We start from the raw sequence: 23,089 nt of genomic DNA on the forward strand, positions 1-23,089 counted from the left end.
AGTATAAACAAAAATTAAATGACTTAATGTTATAAGGGGGGTTATTAATTTTTCATCTTTTACCCTGTATTTGTGATTTAGGGATGTTAAGCTTTTTTCCCCAAGAGTTTTAATAAATAGTTTAGATAATTTTACATTGGGTGAGTGGAAGATGTAACATAGGTTATGAGATTGGATCTCTCTTCTTAAGTTACTCTTGTACTACCATTTTTTATAACAAATATAAGCATTTAACGGATTTAAACATTTTTATACAGATTGTATGTTTTTCATTGAGGTGAGAGTGGTAAAGCAAAACTAATAATTTTAAGATGAACAATTCACTGGCATTTAGTGCATTCACACTGTAGTGCAACTACCATCTCTAATTTAAAAAACATTTTCATCATCCCAAAATGAAACTACCCATTAAGCAGTTGTTCCCCATTTCCCCTCTGCCAGCCCCTGACAACAACCAATCTACACTCTGTCTCTGGATTTAATTATTTTGGATATTTCATTTAAATGGAATTTTATAATATGTGATTTTTTGGGTCTGGCTTCTTTCATTTGGGATGTTTTAGAGGTTCATCCACATTGTAGCTTGTATCAGTACTTCATTCCTTTTTATAGCTGAATATTCCATTTTATGTATATACTACAATTTGTTTATCCATTCATCCACTAGAGCTTTGGGTGGTTCTTCCTTTTGGCTATTATGAATAGTGCCGCTATGAAGATGCATGTATGTGTGTTTGAGTACTTGTTTTCAATTCTTTTGGGTATATACCTAGGAGTCAAATTGCTGAGTCATATAGAAATTCTTTAACTTTCTGAGAACCTGCCAAACTTGTTCAGAGTGGCTGAACCATTTTACATTCCCACGTTCAATGTACAAAGTTTCCAATTTCTCCACATCCTTGTCAATACTTATTTTCCATTTTTAAAATTTATATTAATAGCTATGTGAAGTGTGGTACCTGATTGTGGTTTTGATTTGCATTTCTCTAATGACTAATGATGTTGAATATCTTTTCATCTGCTTCTTGGTCATTTATATATCTTGTTTGGAGATGGCCCTTAGCCATGTTTAAATTGAGTTGGTTGTCTTTTTTGGAGGGGGAATTGGTTGTCTTTATGGAGTTCTGTATATAGTTTGGGTAATAGATCATTTTCAGATATATAATTTGCAAATATTCTATATCATAGGCTATCTTTTCACTTTTTTGCTAATGTCCTTAGATTATACATATTTTTAATTTTGAGGAAGACTATTTTATTTTTGTTACTTGTGATTTTGGTGTCATTTAAGAATCCATTACCAAGCCCAAGTTATGAAGATTTATCCCTTTGTTTTCTTCTAAGAGTTTTATAGTTTTAGCTTTTATATTTAGGCTGTTGATACATTTTCAGTTAATATTGTATATGGTGTAAGGTAAGGGTCTAAATTCATTATTTTGCCTGTGTACATCCAGTTGTCTTTTCCTTTTTCTTTGTTTGGTTACTCTTTAGTTACTCTTCTGTTTGGTTACTGTTTCTTTGGTGACTCTTTCTAGGAATGTCTTTTTCTACCTGTACACCTTCTGTTCACATTCTACCCATTATTCAGACACATTGTCACTCCCACCTCTGGAGCTCTTGTTTATAGGCACCTTCCTCTGACGACAGGGATGATTGCTAGGGTTTTCTATGTCTTAGAAATGCTGAGCATTTAAATACATATTTTGTTTTCCAAACATTTATAAAAGGCTTTTTGGCTCTTCTAAAGAATTTTAAGGGAATTGAAATTTTCATGGCTAGACTAAGGATTTGTCTAAAATTATTAAATGTGTCTAAAATCGTTAGTTGAAATGAAATCTTTTTATGTGCCTTTAACAAATTCATAACATTTTTGGATTAGTTCATACAAAGATATTATAGGACTGGCTACATTGTGAGGCTTATATAAAAAGGAAATACAAATAAATTCCTTCTAATGAATGTCATTTTTATTAGGTATCTGAACTTAGGACAGGAGCTGCAGAAGGACTAGCCAAGCTAATGTTCTCTGGGCTTTTGGTCAGCAGCAGGATTCTTTCTCGTCTTATTTTGTTATGGTACAATCCTGTGACTGAAGAGGATGTTCGACTTCGACATTGCCTAGGAGTGTTCTTCCCCATGTTTGCCTATGCAAGCAGGTATTGAGTCATACTGATAAAATCTGATTTGAAGTCAAATTCACATCCCTCATAAGTTATATCTATAATGACATTTTGTTGTTACGCTTTCTTTCTTCAGTAGATAAATAATGAAATGAGAAGAACTTACATAGATTTTATCTACCTAAGTTACTTGGCTTTTTCTTAGATGAAAATGTATTTTATCTTATTAGTTGAATTTTATATACAAGTTTTTAGAATCATGCCTTTTCTCTTATCAAATTATGTTTTGCCAACATACTTTCAAATTTTTTCAATAGGACTAATCAGGAATGCTTTGAAGAAGCCTTTCTTCCAACTGTGCAAACACTGGCCAATGCCCCTGCATCTTCTCCTTTAGCTGAAATAGATATTACAAATGTTGCTGAGTTACTTGTAGATTTGACAAGACCAAGTACATTAAATCCACAGGCCAAGAATTCCCAAGATTATCAGGTGGGTGAGTATGTTGGCCTATGCGTGTAGATAACTGTTGTTTTGGTAAAGTAATTTCTTTCAAAGATTCTTTGAAATAAGGAGGAGCTGCATTTTGGTCTTGAGACTTATGTCTCGAGCATATAATGCAAAGTACAAAAAAATGAAGGAAATCTTTAGGGCAATGTGGAGAAATCATATGAAAATTGAAGTAATCAATGCTAACATTTTTATTAATAAGTTACCAAAAATACATCATTTTCACTATCCCCCTCCCAACCCAGTACTGGCTGTTAACCACCAGAAGTAATGATCTATGTTATCTAGGACTTATTGAATCTTCAAATATTGGCTTATCTGCTATGCTGCTGAAACAAGGAAGGAGAATTCAAAAAATAGAACTCGCCTCAAGCTCATTTCGATTTTGTAATTTAAAGAAGATAAGTCAGTTGCCAACTGACCCAGAAATTGAACTTAAGCTGAGTGTTTTAATCTTTTAATGACATTTGGTCAAACTTGTTACCACTTTTGAAATGTAATGTATTAATGATTTCAGATACTAACTGATTAAGATGATAGTATTGCTATTTTTGTTTTATATCTATTCAGTATTTAGTGACTGCATACTCTGTTCAAGTCACAATGTTACATGCTATTGGAAAGATAAAATTGCATAAGATATTAGGCAAAATATGATAAGGGTCAGTGATATTGCTACTAAGTGCTTTAGGACAGTGGTCCCCAACCCCCATTCCTTTTAGGGATCGGGCTGCTCTGCTGCACCTGTCCCTGGAAAAATTGCCTTCCATGAAATTGGTCCCTGGTGCCAAAAAGGGTGGGGGCTTCTGCTTTAGGACTCTATAGAGAAGGACAAGATTCATATGGTAGGAATGATGAGTACAGCATTTAAACTCATTGAGTAAAAAATTCAATTAGGCCTTGTTGGGATTTGGGGATTGGTTTGGTTAGAGAAGAAAGATGTTTTAGTAAAGGTGATAAATGTGGATAATTATGCAAACCATGTTGGAAATGTAGAAAAGTTATTCTGGCTTAGGATACTGAATAGGACTATTAGGGCAAAACATTGTGAGTGGATGATAGCTTGCATGAAAGGCCAAGGTAGGGAATTTGGGAATGAATAACTATTCAGGGATTATGATGAAAGGGTTAATGGGATGAAACTACTTATTAGGAAGATTAATTTGGTGGTCACTATGGTTATATGAAGTGAATTGATGAGAGGAAAGGAAAGAATAAAGAAAGCAGTTAAAAAGCATGTATAATTAGCTTATAGAAAAAGAGTAGTAGAAAGTGGAAAAAATAAAAATTGACATAGTAAAAAAAAAAAATTATGACTAGAAGAATCTAAAGCTTGAGAGGCAAGGGAGATGGAGGAGTCCTAGAAAACTCTAGGGTTTTAAGTATGGGTAATAGAGGACTTCAGAAGAGCTGTTGACATAGTTTGATTGGGGAGCATTCTAACGGTCAGCATTTTGGAAGTGTGAGGGAAGTAGGTTGTGGCATAGGGCTAAGTTAAATTGTCCTGCAAGCAAAGGCTCTAGCTGATCCTAGTTCCAGAACTGGGATGTTACTTTGAGTTGTCCACAGTTCAGACAAGCTAGGCTATTGTACCTGTGCATTGGCCAGTCATTGGATGTGGACTAACCACTGGGGGAAGAGGTGTGACCTTGGGCAAAAAGCCTACTGTCCAGATCAGTTTTGTGTTTTTTTTTTAAATTTTTTTCTTTCATTTTTTTTGTCCGGATCAGTTCTGCAGTTGGTAATCTTTAACCTCCCAAATGCGTAGCACTTGGAGTGTAAGTGCTTCATTCCTAAAGAGTGGTGGATCTGGGTCCTATGTCACAGTATTGACTACAAGAAGTCAAGAAAGTGTAGTTTATTTGGGGCTGGGCTGGGATGTTAAATTTGGTCTTAGACATTTTGCATTTGGGATTATGGCAAGATAATTAGTTGGAAATGTTTGTGAGATGTGTAGGATTGTATTATAATCATATCATTTTCAATTTACAAAAAATTTTCTGTTAATTTTCTAGGCATTAACAGTACATGATAATTTGGCTATAAAAATATGCAATGAGATCTTAACAAGTCCATGTTCACCAGAAATTCGGGTCTATACAAAAGTCTTGAGTTCTTTAGAACTCGGTAGCAATCTTGCAAAAGATCTTCTGGTTCTATTGAATGAGATTCTGGAGGTAAAGTAGTTTCTAATTATTTTGAATTGGTGTGTGTTTATATTTATTAATGTAGAATTTATATAGTTATATTAAATCATACATATGTTAGCATATTGTGACTTTTGCTCATTTGAAGTAAATATTTCCTTCATAAATTTCATATAATTTTTAGAATGTTTTTAAACAACTTGATATGTATTGGTATATAACTTGTTTTCAAAGAAAGTTAGAAAATGCCATGTTTACAAAATGTTAATGTTTTCTTTTATAGCAAGTAAAAGATAGAACATGTCTGAGAGCTTTGGAGAAAATCAAGATTCAGTTAGAAAAAGGAAATAAAGAATTTGGTGACCAAATCTTAGCAGCACATGATGGTAACACGACGGCAACTATTTTTCAAAACAAACATGGTAACGACATACTGACCTGAATATTTATAAGATTCTGTCCTTTTCATCTTTTCTGAGATATTTTTTTTTCCTAATGAGTTTGGTTGGATTTCGGAAATGAGTGAACATTTTTTCTAATTAATCCCCTTGGGAAAGAGTATTACTGATAAGTGTTTAGTCTACTTTTCAAGTTTTTTTTTTTTTTTTTTTTTTTTTTTGAGACAGAGTCTCACTTTGTTGCCCAGGCTAGAGTGAGTGCCGTGGCGTCAGCCTGGCTCACAGCAACCTCAATCTCCTGGGCTCAGCGATCCTACTGCCTCAGCCTCCCGAGTAGCTGGGACTACAGGCATGCGCCACCATGCCCGGCTAATTTTTTGTATATATATATTTTAGTTGGTCAATTAATTTCTTTCTATTTTTGGTAGAGACGGGGTCTCGCTCAGGCTGGTTTCGAACTCATGACCTTGAGCGATCCGCCCGCCTCGGCCTCCCAAAGTGCTAGGATTACAGGCGTGAGCCACCGCGCCCGGCTCAAGTTTTTTCATATATGTTTCTCACCATATGACTATCTTTTGAGTTTTGCTTGTTTTCTAGTATTCATAATTTTTGGAATAGTGATTTATGATAACCTTTCAATGGCTGCTAATGGGACTGTTTGTCAGTTATGAAAAGTGGACTTGAAAAGACCATTTAAAATGTTTTATGAGCCTATCTTTTATTCATATTGTTATATTATTTCCCTTAATAGAAGAGAATAAGGAAGTATATATGACTCCTCTCAGGGATGTAAAGGCAACCCGATCGTCAAAATCCACTCAGCTGAAGATTAACAGAGGTGTGTATGGATTGACTAGTTTCATAATGAGCAATTTTTAATTTTTTCCTCCAGTGAAAAATACTTATTAAATACTTATTTTGCAAGTTTCCCTATCTTTGTTTCCTTCATGATAAAGATTTTTAAAAGTCTTAGGTATCCTTAATTTTTTTTCATTCTTTCAGTTGTTATCAGTTTTTCCTCTGTGTCTAAAGATTATAAAATCAGTGTTGCCCCAAGTGCTTTTGATTGAAAGCTCATATTGGAAAGGACGAGTTGGGTTAAATTAAGATTTGATTAAATGATGGTTTTATATTATCAGTTATTTGTGTTCCATCATTTGTATGACTAAGCATTATTTTCCATTTATCCTTGTAGTATTTTTCTGGACTGTGTATTCCTTCTCATCTTTTTCATATTTTTCCAACTTAATTTATTTCTCAAGGGATATCCAACAATAGGGGATTTGTTGGAATAAAGTTAATATTGACTACTAGGGGATCACTTGCAAAAAAATATGAAATTCAAGATCTTTTTATTATTTTATTATTTCCTTATTACAAAAGCAATGCATGCTTATTACAGAAGAATCAAAGTACATCCAGGCAAACTACTATAAAGAACACTAATAATCCCACCCATGAGCCAACCATGATTTTAAGCTTTGAAAACTATTTTTTACGACTTTTTTCTATGTAGTTTTAATTTTTTTCTAAAATGGAATCTGGCCTCAATATTTACCAATGAATTATTTAAATATCAATTGCTGGATATTGTTCCAAATTAGTCCCATATTGTTGGATGTTTTCTTGGGGATAAATGCAATAGTAAAAGCAAATAAGGGGTAGGAAAAAACAAACAAAAAAAACCCAAGTATAACATGAGCAAATAGAGTATATAATTTTCAAACAAATCGTCATATTGAATAATTTGGTTTTGTATCAGATTACTTTTAGTCAGATAATATACTTGAAGAACGCCATCCTTTTTTTTAATAGTTGAAACTTCATGTATTCATGTATTCATGCTGTATCATAAACGAGGAACATCACAAGCCAAATTTGTCTTATCTTTGTAAATTTCTAACAAGTATAATTGATGCAGCTCCCAAGGTTCTTTCTAGTTTTTACATCGAAATATATTTTAGAACACATATTTGAATTGGCCATGTACATATTTAAATATTTTACAAGAAGCCATTATAACCTTACTGATTGAAGTTCTATTTCTTTAGGACCTGTTTATGGACCTAATCTACCTTTCTATTCTAGCTTTAATTTTTGTTAGTTTCTCCATATACCTTGTGCTATAGTCCTAATAAACATACTTTCTTTATATAACATGTTTTTCGTATGCTTCTGTCCCCAAATACATTAAACTAAAATTTGCCATCTCCTAACTTGTTCAAAATTTCCCTATTTTCCCTCGCCCCCTTATAAATGCTTACAAAAGAAATTAATGTAAATTTTAATCTTGCTTGGGTTCCTTTTCTCTGTGAGGTTATGGTGGCTGGGAATAATGGTGGCTGGGAATAAGGAAGAAATGTGTTAAAGAATTCAGCTAGCCCAGAAACTAGATTAAAAATAAGCAATTAATAATAAATTTTGATAATTATACTTTCTTAAAGGACAGAGAAAAGTGACAGCTTCAGCTAGGATGAACAGGAAACGTCAGACTGCTGGGGCTGACTCTGAAAGGTATGTTATACTTGTCTAGAATATATAAAGTGGCCTATCTTCATTTTTTATGTCTGAAAGTAGAAAAAATTATAATTTTCTTGTGAATGAGAGAAACTCAGTATATAACAAGATAGTGAAAACTAAATAGCTATGTCTTGGATGTGTGGTCTAAAATTCCATTATCTAGAGTATTTGACTTATGGCTTGTTTGCATTTGCCTGTTAGGTGGCAGGGCATTGTAGTACTGTCTAGTATGTTGTCTTGATTTATGTTACCACTTCTAATTATATGACTTTTGCATGTGTGACTCCTTTAATCTTGAATTAGCAAACTCAATGATTTAGACATTTTGGTTCTCTACATTTACAATGAAAGAATAATTTTACCTTTAATTTGGATTTATTGTGTGATAGACTGTTTATTTAAAGTATTTTTTTTTTTGAGGAAACTTTTTGTTTATTATGTTTGAAGAATTTATTGCCTAAACCAAAGGAACTTTGTTTTTCACTTCCTGAGACCCAAAGAAACCTCTTGGATAGTTATGGTCCCTGTTTAATTACAAGCTTCATTTTAAAAGTTTTTTTTTTTTCTTTCATTCTTTCTTTCTTCCCTGTATAACACCAGGTTCCATATAGTATATAAAAACATTCGCTAGGTTTCCAGTGATTCACTTTGCTGGATATGGATTACCAGCCTATGCTTTTGGTTATTGTTTGAAAATTTAGTTTTAGGCTTAGTTAATGGAATCAGGGTATCAATTACACACTGCTAAATGTGAGACTGAAACAAAAAGTTTTATTTATAAATAAACTGGTTTTAAAGCTTGTATCTAAATTGGTGTGTTTTTAACATCTGTTTAGTGATCATGAAGTTCCTGAACCAGAATCAGAAATGAAGATGAGATTACCAAGACGAGCCAAAACAGCAGCATTAGAAAAAAGTAAACTTAACCTTGCACAATTTCTGAATGAAGATATAAAGTAGGAGAGATAATGGAGATGGAGTCCTTTAAAATTATGTTCAGTTCTTTGCTTTAATAAAGTTATCCCTGTGTCAAAATCAGAAAAGGCCTGATGTGTTTCTGAAGACTTTCTGCTGTGTGAATCCACAATATTTAAAATGCATTAGGCCAGCATCTGTCAGTTGGTCCAAGGTCATCTGCATCAGTGACACAGATTTGTTTATTAGAATCTAAGGTGGGTCTGGGAATCTGCTTTTTAAATAGGCTCCCCGGGTGATTCTTATGAACTCTTATGTTTAATATCATGGCATTATGGGAAACGTCAGTGTACCTAGCTAATAGTAGCTTGCATTGGAAAGCTTATGACTTAGGTGGGCAGATCCAACCTAGATGAAAACACCCCGAACACATTTAACAAGTGACATTTTAAGCAAATGAAGTACTACACACTGGCTAGAAAGGAGATTATTATCAGTGAGGAGGACCAGTATGAAGTTCAACAGTTAATGACAATTTCATTTTGTGACTCCTATACTACATTTTTGATAATGCTACATGCCTCTTCCTAGAGTATTTGCATATGAGAGCCCTTATTTGTGATTGTTTACTGGGTTAGGAATGTCTGCATAAATATATATAAATCATGAAGCTGCTTCCTATGTTTCTGGCATAACAAAATGTTTTATTTGCTGTGGATAAATAATACTAGTAGGAAAAGCTGTGACAGGAAATCCTCTTTATGCACTAATTTGTGGGCACTTTCTTCACTGTCAATTTCATTTACCATCTTTTGAAATTGATCCTCTGTCCTGTAAGACCCAGCAAAATACCTTTCTTATTCCTCTGGCAATTACATTTTTTCTTTATTATTCAAAATAGAAATGTCCTAACATGGATCTGTTTTAATAATTGTGCTTTTAGGGATTATTTACCAGAGGCCATTTATTTAAAATGATGTTCTAAGATGGAACTAAAGTAAGATCACTGGTTTTTAGAACCACATTGCTATATTATATACATATGTGCTTTTATGGAATTTAGACATATAAAGAGTCAAAGTTACAAAGCAAGAATGCTTATTAAGCAAAAGAAAAACATGGTAATGATGTAAATCAATGAAAAGTAGATGATTGTTCTGCACTCTGTTGGCTCTGTGTCTTCCTGTGCTTTAAATTCCTTATGAGTTGTCTTTTGTTAAATCCCTGTCATTTTAAAAATTGGGGGGGAGGGTAGGGAAAAGGAAAGACTGAAAAGGTACATAAAATGTGATACAAGGAAAAGTCTTTAGAAACATAATAAAGTAAAATCCCATTTACACATGGCCAGGCTATCCAAAAGGAAAGGAGCCATGTTCTTTTATGGACCACCATACCAAAGCTTTCTGTAATATCGAAAAAATAAACTCAAGCACCAAACTTTTAGTGTTCCTACTATTTGATTTTTAGACACAATCATGTGGCCATTACTGAAACTGTGCTTTGTACTATTAAGAGTGAAAGGTAGGGAATATCCTGTATCTAGAAAACTCCTTTAAACTTTAAAATAAATGGCTAAAATACAGATGTAAATCCATTTATCATTTTTCATTTAAAACTGTTAACTTACAGAAACCAAACAGTATTCTTGTCTATCAAGAGGCACAGACTTGCTGAAAAGTAAACATGAAATTGTGCCATTGCTCTTACAGCCCACATACCATACGTTTAAAATACAAAGAGAACTATGAGCTCATTCTCCTGTGAATGGAAACATGCTACTTGATGATAGTCATCTATGGTCAATTTCTTTTCTATACATATATAACTTTGAAAGAGATTTACTTCCAAGAGATACTTTTTTTACCAATTTGCTTCGAGGTAGTTGGTATCCACCTGTTTTACAACTGTTCATGGGTCAGGTCATCATCACAAATCTTTACAATACTAGCTTTCTAAATCACACAATGTGTTATATATTAAAACTTTGTACATAGAAATAAAACTGGGGACAATTATGTATTTAAACTTAGGGCATAAAAAATTCACAAAATACTATTAAAAAGAGAAACATCAAAATCTGTACTGTAAAATTCCACAATGGTCTGGTGTAAAACATGTAAAAAAAAAAACATACAAAGAATATAATCAATGATTAATGCTAATGATTTAATATAAAGACATCACAGGACTAGAAATATTTCAAGATCAATTGATAAACATTGTTCAGCAGAAAGAATACTGACATACAAAATAAAAATAGTGCAAGAACTGCATTCTATTTCTCTTCACTTTTGAGATTTTGGTTATGAACTGTACAGCTCGCTAGAGATGCTGCTGTCAAATTCAGATTCCATTCAATGGGACGATTAAGGCACATCTTAATGGGGCTCAAAGGGCAACTTGCTGTATTCCCATCAGACAAATTCAGTTTCTCATCAGTTTTCATTTGTAGCATGCTGTAAGAAAAAATGTAAGGTATTTTAGTTTTACTTTAATTTCAGAAATTATCAATCTTATAAAAGAACAGTCTCAGTAGTATCATTGTTTGGACCTCTGACCATTATCATAGATAAAATATTTACCATCCTGAAAATGTAAGAGTTTTATTTCCTACCTCCTTACTGAACTGAATACAATGAAAAATGCCATGTAAGCTTGGTATCTTGAGAGGTCATTCACATACCACTGGACAAAAAACTTCACTGCATATAAAAATTACATCACTATATCAGAAAGGACATTATTTAACCTTCTGAGCCTGGCAGGATTCAACCATTTTAACTTGTCTTTTAATGGATCAGGACCAGAGCCACTTTGAGAAAAGCAGGAATTAACATTTTTTGAACGCCTACTACCTTCTAGCCACACTCATGTATCATCTCGTTTGAATTTCGCAAAAGCAAGGTTGGTATATTCATCCTCAAAATAAAAAAATCAAGTCTCAGTTAAATATAAATATGTAATCACCTGCCTGGAATTAGAATACAGCTCTTGCTCTTTCCCTTATGCTTGTCTACAAGATCTGTGATGAGGCAGGTAAGTCATCAGGAGTAAAAAATATGATTTGATGGTGAAAGAGTATCAAGTTGTCTGGACTGCGTGGAGGCCAGCTCATCAGAGGAACACATATGGCATCCACCGAATACTAGTTCTGGTTGCCTGGTTCAAAAAAATTTTATGTTAAATGAAAAGTTGGCTTATTTGGATTTATACTAGGTTGGTCATATTTCAACATTGTTCCCTAGTGTACACCCTCTGTTTTGGGCAGACTGGTGTCTTATTTCACGGACACAGTGGGGTCAGGAGCACAGTCCCTTCTGTTCCTGAATGTTGTTCTCACCTAAAGAATTTTGTCTTCCACCCTGCTTAACCAAACCGTACCCATGCTTTAAGGCCTAACCCAAATCTCACATCTCTAAACTTGTTCTTAGTATTTAGTAAAACATTAATCTCTTCTAGATCTGAAGGAAAGGATGTTAACATTCTTTTTTCTTTTCTACTTAGTCTAATATCAATTCTGAAAACATTCTTACCTCTATTAAAATAAGCAGTGTTGAATACACAGTAGCTGCTTAAAAATTCAATAAACATAAAACTCATAGTAAAACATCTGAGAGAATGTTTAGAATAACAGATCTTTAGAAAATCTTTAGAATACCAGAAACTTGAGAGTCAAAAGAGTAATTAGTCCACCTATGTGCAAAGCACACATTAATTCCTAGTTGTAAATATTATAATTCACATCTTCAGAATGTTTATAAGTTATTTAATAGGTTTCTATACATTAGCTCATTTAACTGTGGTTAGCTCAATTAGACTACATCACTCCTAAGCTTTCTCCAACTGCAGGTGTATAAATCTTTCTATTAGTAATGAGGAAACAGGTATCTAGTATATAAGTGACATAGACTTGGGAAATCCAGCATCCGGACTCTCGTAGATCACTCCTTGCAACCCCAACCTACTGACTCATTTGCCATTCAACAAGTCAAACTTGTTATTAAAACCAGTATCATATTCTTCCCAGGAAAACAGTCCCCGTTGCACTTAATGATAAGGTTTCAATTTGTATAAGTTAGATACTAGACAAAATGACAAACTACCAGGAGCTTAGCACACATCAAAAATAGTGAATCTTTTTTTAAAAACCAAAACATAGAGATGGCAATTAATAAATATTTAAAATAAATCATCATTTGATATATGACAAATGTAAGAAATCTAAAATATTCTTGTATCAGAAATCTGACTTTTGAAAAAATTTACATTGGTTGTTAGACTGAGATCCTCAGGGACCTCAAGTTTTTATTTTTCAAGTTAGGAAAACAGATAAAACGGTAATATTTTCCTTCCTTCAACAACTGCTAGTCTTCATATTTTTATTACTTGTATTTTCAAAGCAAAAGTGTTTGGTGAACATCTTTCTGAGAAACTCTAAGGCAAGCTATAAAAATACAACTATATTAATCAAAATAGTTTGATAGATAAGTATATAAAGTATTAAACTCCAAAAAAAAAGAAAATGAAGGTATAGAGCAATAAATCATGGTCATAAATAAAAAAATTTTGGATTTTTTTGCTATTTGTTTGACTAAGATGTATTCATCAGAGAATAATAATACTCTCCTAATACTAACATTATTCTTTTCAATACCTCAAGGCAATTTTAAAGTAACTTTTCTAGACTGGTATACTACAAATTTGAGTACAGAGACCCTAGGGGTACATAAAACTATATAGATGTATGGGAAGAAAATATCAATTAGTTTTGAAAAGAACCAGATGTTACTAGTAATGCACAGATTGACATGTTTAATTCATAAATATATACTTTAAGAAAGACTAGTGGGTATCCAAAATTTGGGTATTATTGATCTATAGAATTCTAAGAAGAATACAGCTATCTTTTGAAATGCTAGAACCAGAGGCATTTATCTTAGAAGAAAGGATAGCATATTTTCATCATTTAGAAGCTTTTTGTATTTCCTTTTCTATATTCTTTGCCAGTTGGGATGATGATCTTGTTGATATATAGTTACAAAAATTATTTGTTCTATGGTGATTTTACAATCCCACTCCCCTACCATCCTGTCCAGTTTATTAGTTGTTTACATATACTTAGAATATTAGAGCTAGAAAGGACCTTTCTAGAATTTTTTTTTTTTTTTTAAGAAATAGGACAATTATGGCTGGGCGCGGTGGCTCACGCCTGTAATCCTACCACTCTGGGAGGCCCAGGTAGGCGGATTGCTTGAGGTCAGGAGTTCGAAACCAGCCTGAGCAAGAGCGAGACCCTGTCTCTACTATAAATAGAAAGAAATTAATTGGCCAACTAAAATATATATAGAAAAAATTAGCCAGGCATGGTGGCGCATGCCTGTAGTCCCAGCTACTCGGGAGGCTGAGGCAGGAGGATTGCTTGAGCCCAGGAGTTTGAGGTTACTGTGAGCTAGGCTGACACCACGGCACTCACTCTAGCCTGGACAACAAAGTGAGACTCTGTCTCAAAAAAAAAAAAAAAAAAAAAAGGAAGAAATAGGGCAACTAAGATAGAAAAATAAACTTCCCCTTTTCAGGGTGTCTTTCTTAAAACCAGATGTATGTGGACTAATGTAAGAATGTGGTTTTCTGATTAATCTAGTACTTAATCAGAGCACCTTTCAATTCCATTTTCAATACCCGAGTTAGGTTATTTAACATTTATTGGGTACCTGATAGAAAGTCCTTCTGGGATAGAAAGATAAGGAAGAAATAGTCCATGCTTTCAAAGAGTTTGTGGTCTAGAGAAATTTTTAATAAATATTCTTTTATATTTGGAAATTAAAATTTTGACTGTCAGAAATTTATGGTTTAATCATACGTTACACAGTGTGAAAGATAAATGTTGCTCAATTTTTCTTTTCTTTTTTTTTTTTAATTTTTTTTTTTTTTAATTTTTTTCGACAACACCTTGTTCGGGAATGCTCAATTTTTCTTGATGTAACTTAAAATTTTTTTCTTTCACATGTTTTAAAATGGTTAATACATTTGCAAAATTAAAATCAGTAAGTACAAAATGTTATACAATGAAAAGAAGTCTCTATTATTACTCCTAGTCCCTCTTCTGGGGCAACTATTATTACTATTTCCTTGTGTATTCTTCCAGATAGTGTCTTCACATTGAAATATGTACACATCTGTGTTTCAACTAACTTCCTTCCCTACACAATTCCATATACTGTTCAGGACCTTAATATTTTCGATATTGTGTCATATCTTATACAACAAATACCTGATTCTTTTAATAGCTACATTTCACTCTGTGGATAAACTGAATTTATTTCATTAATCCACAATTGATTGAGATTTTTTGGCAGGTCTATTGCATAAATAGCAACGATGAATTGAATATTCTTGTATGTGAGCAAGTATATCTATAGAGCTGATGTTTAGAAGAATAGCTGGACCAAAAGGTGCTTTTAAAATTTTGATAAAAGTTACCAAAATGTCCTATATAGAGACTGTGTACCGTTTTATACTCTGACCAACGGTATGTGAAAATGTCTTTCTTCCATCACACACTATCCAATAATGTATAAAAAAAACTTACATATCTCTGAAAATCTGATAGGTTAAAAAGTGATATGCCATTGTTTTAATTTGCATTTATATTAGGAGAAAGGATAAGCATATTTTCATCATTTAGAAGCTTTTTGTATTTCCTTTTCTATATTCTTTGCCAGTTGGGATGATGATCTTGTTGATATGTAGTTACAAAAATTATTTGTTCTATAGTGACTTTACAATCCCACTCCCCTACCATCCTGTCCAGTTTATTAGTTGTTTACATATGCTTATGTTGATTTTGTTATAAATCCATTCTAAATTCTGTGTCATCATATTTATTAGTCTTATGGCTTCTTTGTTCCATATCATGATTAGAAAGCCAAAGCAGCAGCATAAGTCATCTCAGAAAGTGGCTTTATATATCCATATCCTGTATTCTAATGAAAGTTCAGCATTAGTACATATGGTCATACTCTTGAGAGCAAAGAGTTGGGGAAAAGAATGTAAAGACCTGGGTCCAAGTTCTGACAATATTGATAATCAGCCTGTGACCTTGGATAAGTAACCTTAGACTACAGCCTCATTTTCTTTATCTGTAAGGAAAAAAAGTCACCTTCCCTACTTACCTTATAGAGTTGGTGTGACAATCTAATGAAAGCCAATTAATGTGCTTTAAAACCTTAAGAAGCTACATACAAATGTAAAGGTTTAGTTTATCACTGCATATATTAGTGGAAGGAGAAAGTGGGAGGACAGGCACATATCATAAGTAAGGCCTCTTCTCTGTCAAACTAGGAACCCAAATAGTAGGAGGAGGCTGAACCAGGTCTGAAATGGTTATCTGGACATCTAAGCCTAATTTCAATAGTTCAGTCCCTAAGATGGGACCAATATATGGACCCTAGGATGGAGTCCATCTCTACCATCCGAATGGAAGTTTACAGAGTATATGCATTTATAAAATGTAAAAGATGGAAATCTTTTGAGGGTCATGGAAATCCAATTATCATTTGTGATTTAGTGACTACTGATAATTCTAACAAAAAGACAATGTAATATACCTAGCTCTAACAATTTAAACTTGTTTTACATATTACTGGACATATTTGTGATGATTCATTTCTGTCATACAGACAAACTTTAATGTTAGCTAGCCAACTTGCAGGAGACAAATTTTGGTACGACCAAGACAGGTCTGAAAATATCATTTATAGAACAACTGCTACATGCCAGGCACTATGTTAAAAGGCTTTTTTTTATACATTGCCACAATCAATCCTAATAATCACCCACTGAAGCTCAGGGAAGTAAAATGACTTACCCAAGTCATATAACTATTAATAAATGGAAGTTTTCAGGGGCTATGATCTATTACCCTATACTGCATAGTAACCTTTAGATTGTTCTAATTCTGTCATGATTCTCCCTTCATGTTAATACTCAATTATATATTTCTTTAGAATACTTAACATGTGTGATTACTATGAACAAGTGTGTAGTTTACAGGATTCGGACGGAAGGGCTATAGCTATAATTCTATCCAGGAAAGCTATATATTTAGTTCATGAATTTTCCTCATGGCATTAACCAAATAAGGTGCTATTACTTGTATCCTTCAATTCCTTAAGGAGAAAAAAAGTGTTCAGGCATAGACTGACATGTTTTTGAGAGCTACCATCTATTCTTTAAGTCAAGAATTTCAGGAAACATAAGTTCGTATTTTTAATAGGAGAAGTCAACTAACTGTATGCACAGATAGACTGGATTCTGGTATAAGATTAGGACTTTGAATAGTTACTCTAATATACCAAACACCATCAAATTTGAACTCATCTGTTTAAGTCCATATTCTGCATGGCAGTTTACTTTCCCCTGGAAATGGTGTCTTCTAAATGTTAATAGAGTAAAAATTCACTATTTTGGTTATTATGGTTAGCTCTATCCTGCAGCCTGGTGTCTCCACAAATCTATTCAAACATCTTACAGGGTATTAAATGCACAAAACTAGATGAGAGAACCTTCATGAAGTAGATAAGTATATTCCCATATTTCTGATGCAATAAAAAGTTATAAAAATTACAAGTCATTTGTCTGCTCGACTGATTTTGATGGTTCCTAGATTCTAGGAAGTCTAGATAGAGGCCCTTGCCTCAAAGCGAAGTGTTTCAGTTCTATGAGGAGCCAGTAAGTGTTCATCAGCAGGTCTGTGTGTGACTGCAGTCAGAATTTACTCATCCTTCCCACAAACTCTTAACTAGTATCTACCTAGTATATTAGCAATATAAAAATGAATGTGATGGTTTCTGTCTTCAAGGGTTTTGCAGCTTGGTAAGGAGGCAGTGAGAGAAAATATTCATGTATTACCAGAATAAAAAACCAGTATGCAATAAATACAAATGGGTAACTAAGGACTAAGGTATTACAGAAAAAGGGAAGATTAATCCCAGCAGAGTGAGGAGACTAGGGGAAGAAACATTTGAAAAAGGTCTTTAGGGACGAAGATTTTAGTAAATTGGGACACAAGGAAGATTTGTAGAACCTGAGTTCTGATCCTGAGTCCAGTCACTGACCAACTGAATGGACATTTCTTAATCTTTCTAAGCTATCACTGGAGAGTGAAGATTAATGGTAATATGATTTTATGATAATATGATATGATGAGTTTATGTAAAGCACTTTGTATAGAGAATGGAATGCATGTAAAATGCCTGGCCCACTGACTAGACGCATAGTAGGAACTCATGTGTCTTCACTGGGGATAAAATACGGCAGATTTGTGTATGATTTGTTTCTGCAATGTCCATTATATTAGGTATTCCTATAATATTTATAGACAGATAATACAATGACTTAGTCTGTGTAAACAGATAACACAATAGTTCAATTTTGAATCCCTGGGCTTAAAGGGGGTCAAATGTAAAAGAACCATAGGATCTACCCAGGTAAACATGGTTTGTCGGGGTGACCACAAGATCTAAAATTTGAGGAAATTCTTTCTCTTGGTTGGCAAACAGCTAAGTTTAGATTGCACATTTTTGTTTTTTTTTTTAAAGACAATTTATTTCAAGATTAAAATTTTCCTTTGGTAGACTGCTGATGTTAAAGGCTTTGGTAGAATCAGTGGGAGATTTTATAGATTTTTTTTTTTTACTTGCTTATAATCATCTGATGTGATTACTTGGAGGAGAACAACATGGTGGTTAGGAGCAAATTTATGAAGTCCAATAGTCTTGGAATATAATCCTAAATTTGCAATTTATTATAGCCAATTTTAGGAAAATTATATTCACTTTTTTAAAATATAAAAATGACAAAGACTGGCACACTGGTAAGTGTGTTTAATAATTAGTAAGTGCTGTGACTATTAGAGCAAACCATGGTAGTCAAGAATTCGTAAGAATGGAAAGAACGGTTTTCTACTGAGAAATGGGATATCTATCTGAATTTTCAGTCAAATGGAAATGAAAGAAATTAGTTGGATCCAGGGCACAAAAATCAATCATCTTCAGAAATCAATGAACACAGTTTGCATTGCTATGCAATTTAAAAATGACCCTTGGACATATAGGAACAAAAAGACTTTTCCTGAATTTCTTAATGAACTTGTATATTAAATTAGTACAACACAAGTGAATGTGCTTAAAGTAGTATATATATAACAGGTATTCAAACATCTAATAAATATAAATATGATTCAGCTACCTTTATAAAAAGAATAAAGATAGGAAAATTTAGTAATGTGAAATGAAAAGCAATTATGAAGTTATTGACTGACATGATTTAGAATGTTTTGGGACCCTGTTCCCATTTGCCTTCTGAAGAACTTATCAATGATCATATCCGTTTCCTCTTTTTTTGATTATACTCTCTATAGCATATTGATTGCATTAATATCCCCAATTCTTAAGCCATCCCTAAATTTACTCTTTTTGCCTTATAATTTTGCAATGTCCTCCCATTCTGTCTTACTTACGTAATTTGCTCTAGCCACTGGGATTTTTAGCAAATATGATGGACGAAAGCTTGAGAAATGGCTTGGGCAAACCTGCTGGGAGAGGGGATAAGCTGTCCCTCCTGATAGCCATCTAACACCAAGATATGTGAGGGAACCAGCCACGATCAGAAGAACATCCTATCCCTATTTACCAACTACAGACTCATGAGTGAAATAAATGTTTATTTATTTTAAGCTTGGGGTGAGTTTTGGGGTGGTTTGTAATATAGCAATAGATAAAGAACAGACCATCTCTTCTCAATTAGACCCTCACCATGATGTTTAAAACAACTACAAGGTCTCTTGTTCTTTCAAAAAACAAATAAAAACTAAGACCTCACTCAATCTTTCATTTTCCTTGAGTTAAACACTTGAATCTCAAAAAACTAAGGTTAATGGGTTATCCCTTACTATACTATCCTTATCTATACATTCCTTAAGTTACTCCAATCTGACTTCTAGTACTTTTACTCTATGAAAACAGTACTTATTAAAGCCAACAATTATCCTCACATTGATAAATTCAATGATCTTTAGTTCTCTACCTTTTGCCCTCTTGGCAACATTCAACACTGTTGACCATTTCTTCAGCTATGGACTTGTGTTTCCCCTAAATTCATATATTGAACCCCTAACCCCCAATGTGACTGTATTTAGAGATAAGGCTTGTAGGAGGTACTTAAGGTCATAAGGGTGGGGCTCAAATCCAATGGGACTGGTGTCCTTTTAAGAGAAGCAGGAAACACCAGAGAGTCCTCTCTTCATGTGAGGACACAGTAAGAAGGTGGCTATCTACAAGCCAGAAGAGGAATCATCACCAGAAACTGAACCTGCTGGACCTTGACTTTGGACTTTCCAGCTTTCAGAACTGTGAAAAAATAAAGTTCTGTTCTTTTAGCCATGGAATCTGTGGGTTTTTTTTTTTTTTTTTGTGTGTGTGTGTGTGTGTGAGTGTCTGGCAATCCAAGCAGACTAAAGAACCCCCTCTTTCTTGAAACTCACTTCTTTTGGCCTTTGAGATGAAACATACCAGTAGCTTTCTTCTTGCCTCTTTCACTGCAAGTCATCCTACTCTATTTGGATAATAAATGTTGGAATTTCCTTTTTTGTTGTTATTGAGACAGAGTCTCACTCTGTCACCCTGCGTGACAGTGCAGTGGCTTCATCACAGCGTACTGCAACCTTCAACTCCTAGGCTCAAGAGATCCTTCTGCCTCAGCCTCCTGAGTAGCTAGGACTAGGCACTCGCCACTGCCCAGCTGATTGTTTTCTATTTTTAGTAGAGACAGAGTCTCACTTGTGCTCAGGGTGGTATCAAACTCCTGAGTTCAAGCAATCCTCTCGCCCCAGGCTCCAAGAGTGCTAGGATTCTGGCCAAATGTTGGAATTTCTCAAGGATGAGTTCTAAGCTTTCTTTTCTTATTCTATACTCTCTCTCTTTGTCCATACACACAGTCACAGTCATCAATGATGTCCTAGATATTTTGATTCCATCCACAGCATATGCATTACTTATTCAGAAAGGATTTCCCTAACCTAATGTAGCTCCTCCTAGAAACTCCTTATATCGTCCAATTTCATTAACACAGAATTCATCACTGTTTTGTTTTCTTTTTTATTGTTTTTATCTCTCACTGAAACACAAGCTTGATGAGACTAGAGGTCCTTGTTGATCTTGTTCAGCATTTTACCTGTAGTACTCAGCATATAGAACTAGACAAATATTTGTTGAAAGAATAAATCTGGGACTTCTGTTTCTGGCCACAATAAAGTAATAGGGGTCAGAGTGACCCTCTCACTTTAAACAACTTTAAAAAAAGACATAATATATGAAATAATGGTTTTAAGACACTGGATGACAGGAAATGCAGGATGGCAGTGATCCCTGAAAGAAGGGAAACAAAAGGGACACCGTAAAAACCACTTTAGCTTACTGCCTGAAAGTCTCCAGTCTGCATGGTAGAAAGAGGAACCCAAGAGAGCCTGAAAATACTCCTCAGGTGGGGAGACAGTTTGGAGAGCGAGAGAGAATGGAAAAACTTCCTAACACATGGGGCATTTAGTACAGTCCTTAATAAACAGACATTGGAATTGCCTAGATTGCCTCTATAGTGAGGTCAACTTAGCCCTAGAGCGGGGCTTCTCAACCTCAGCTCCACTGACATTTGAGGCCAGATAATTCGTTGCTGTGGGGGTCTGTCCTATGCGTTGTAGACCGTTTAGTTAGCATCCCTGGACTCTATCCACCAGATACCAATGGCACCCTCTAAATACCAAAATCAAAAATGTCTCCTTACATTTACCAAATATCCCCTGTGGGCCCAAAACACCCCTAGTTGTGAACTAATGTCCTAGACTAAAAGCTCTTCTGGCTCTGCCTCACAATGCATAAAAGTGAGACTTGAAAGAATCTAAATGTTTCTCAATAAGTTAGCAGTGTCACAGAACAAAGCCCCAAAACATTGAAAGCATTACAAAAAAATTCATTGTACAACAACGTAAAATTCACAGTGCTTGGCATCCAAAATTACCAGTCATGTGAAAAATAAGAAAATATGATCCATAATAAGAGGAAAAATCATTAATAGGAACAAATAAATAACACATTATAAAATTAGTACATCAGAATGTTAATGCAGTTGTTTTAAATATACTCGATAAGTTCAAGAAGTTGAGAAAGCATGAGCATGAGGACAAACAGTAGATACAAAGGAGACTAAATTTGAACTTCTGGAGGTGACAGATACAATTTATGAAACTAAAAATATTCTGGATGGTATTAACAGCAGATTAGACTATGCCAAAGAAATGGTTAGTGAAGTTAAAATCATAGGAATGGTACTACCAGAATGAAAAAAAAAAGAGATAAAAAAAGTGAAAAAACATGAATAGAATATATCAGTGATCTGTGAGATAAAAATATTAGGTCATTAAATATGAAATGTCTGATTTAGAATAAAAAATGCAGTTTATTATATCTCAAATAAGAAGCAGTACAATTAATCAAAGCATGCACCTAAATTATCGATACAGTTCTGCCATCTTAACAGTAGCTTGTTTATGCCAGCAGCAAAGAAGCCTGGAGGTGTTTTCCACAGCTTGTTGAGAATTGAATGTTTTTCCTTGCAAGAAGTGGTCCAAAGCCTGAAAAAAGTGGTAGTCAGTTGGTGCAAGGTCTAGTGAATATGCTGGATGACAGAAAGTTTCCAAGTTCAGCTTCTGTAGCTTGAGCAGTGTTGTGGTGGAGCATTGTCTTGCAAGAGGATTGGCCTGTCTCTATTGACCAATCTCAGCTGCTTAATTGCAAGCATTTTTATCATTTTGTCCAACTGGTTGCAGTAGACATCTGCTGTAATTGACTGACCAGGCTTCATGAAGCTGTATTGGATAATACCAGCTCTGGACCACCAAACAGACACCATTAGCTTTTTCTGATGAATATTCAGTTTTGGACTGTGTTTCAATACTTCTTTATCCAACCATTGTGCCAAACATTTGTCAAAAAGAATCCATTTTTCATCACACATAACAATATGGTATAGAAATGGTTCACCTTTATGTCGTGACAGCAAAGAAAGGTCAGCTTCAAGACGATTTATCTTCTGATGCTCATTTAATTCACGCGACACCCATCCATCCAGCTTCTTTACCTTGCCCATTTGTTTCAAATGGTCCAATATTGTGGAATAGTAATGTCAAACCTTGCTGCTAATTCACAAGTAGTTTGAGACAGATTCGTTTCCACTAGTCATTAGAAACATCCTTCCCAAATACTTTGTTGATATTTAGAGCCATCTGTGCTGCATTGTTTCCATGATGGAATTCATACTTGAAAATACACAAAGTTTTGACTTATCCATGGTTCCACAAAAATTGCTCTACAAAAATTTGAAAGATAAGCACAAGCCAAAATGTGCATTTGCAAGACAGAGGATGTAC

At 34.1% G+C, this 23,089-nt stretch overlaps 2 protein-coding genes across 11 annotated transcripts in view; one reads left to right on the forward strand and one right to left on the reverse strand.

The window, feature by feature from the left end:
* The window catches only part of NCAPG (non-SMC condensin I complex subunit G), a 34,637-nt gene extending 25,899 nt beyond the window's left edge, over positions 1-8,738 (forward strand). The window contains exons 15-21 of the mRNA XM_012737508.2: positions 1,975-2,156; positions 2,438-2,612; positions 4,646-4,807; positions 5,061-5,199; positions 5,927-6,013; positions 7,620-7,689; positions 8,532-8,738. Of these exons, the coding sequence (XP_012592962.2) occupies positions 1,975-2,156; positions 2,438-2,612; positions 4,646-4,807; positions 5,061-5,199; positions 5,927-6,013; positions 7,620-7,689; positions 8,532-8,655 (939 nt within the window). The 3' untranslated portion in view covers positions 8,656-8,738. The remainder of the gene's footprint in view (positions 1-1,974; positions 2,157-2,437; positions 2,613-4,645; positions 4,808-5,060; positions 5,200-5,926; positions 6,014-7,619; positions 7,690-8,531) is intronic.
* The window catches only part of LCORL (ligand dependent nuclear receptor corepressor like), a 164,441-nt gene continuing 150,053 nt past the window's right edge, over positions 8,702-23,089 (reverse strand). For 4 of the 10 annotated variants that reach the window (XM_076001132.1, XM_076001134.1, XM_076001133.1 and 1 more), the window contains one exon: positions 8,702-11,066. In XM_076001132.1, the coding sequence (XP_075857247.1) occupies positions 10,886-11,066 (181 nt within the window). In that variant the 3' untranslated portion in view covers positions 8,702-10,885. Of the gene's footprint in view, positions 11,067-14,568 lie in introns of those variants that run through there. The other 6 variants (XM_076001125.1, XM_076001136.1, XM_076001123.1 and 3 more) reach the window with 4 other exon arrangements.

The sequence above is a fragment of the Microcebus murinus genome, chromosome 3, assembly GCF_040939455.1.
Source record: "Microcebus murinus isolate Inina chromosome 3, M.murinus_Inina_mat1.0, whole genome shotgun sequence".
Taxonomy (NCBI): Eukaryota; Metazoa; Chordata; class Mammalia; order Primates; family Cheirogaleidae; genus Microcebus; species Microcebus murinus.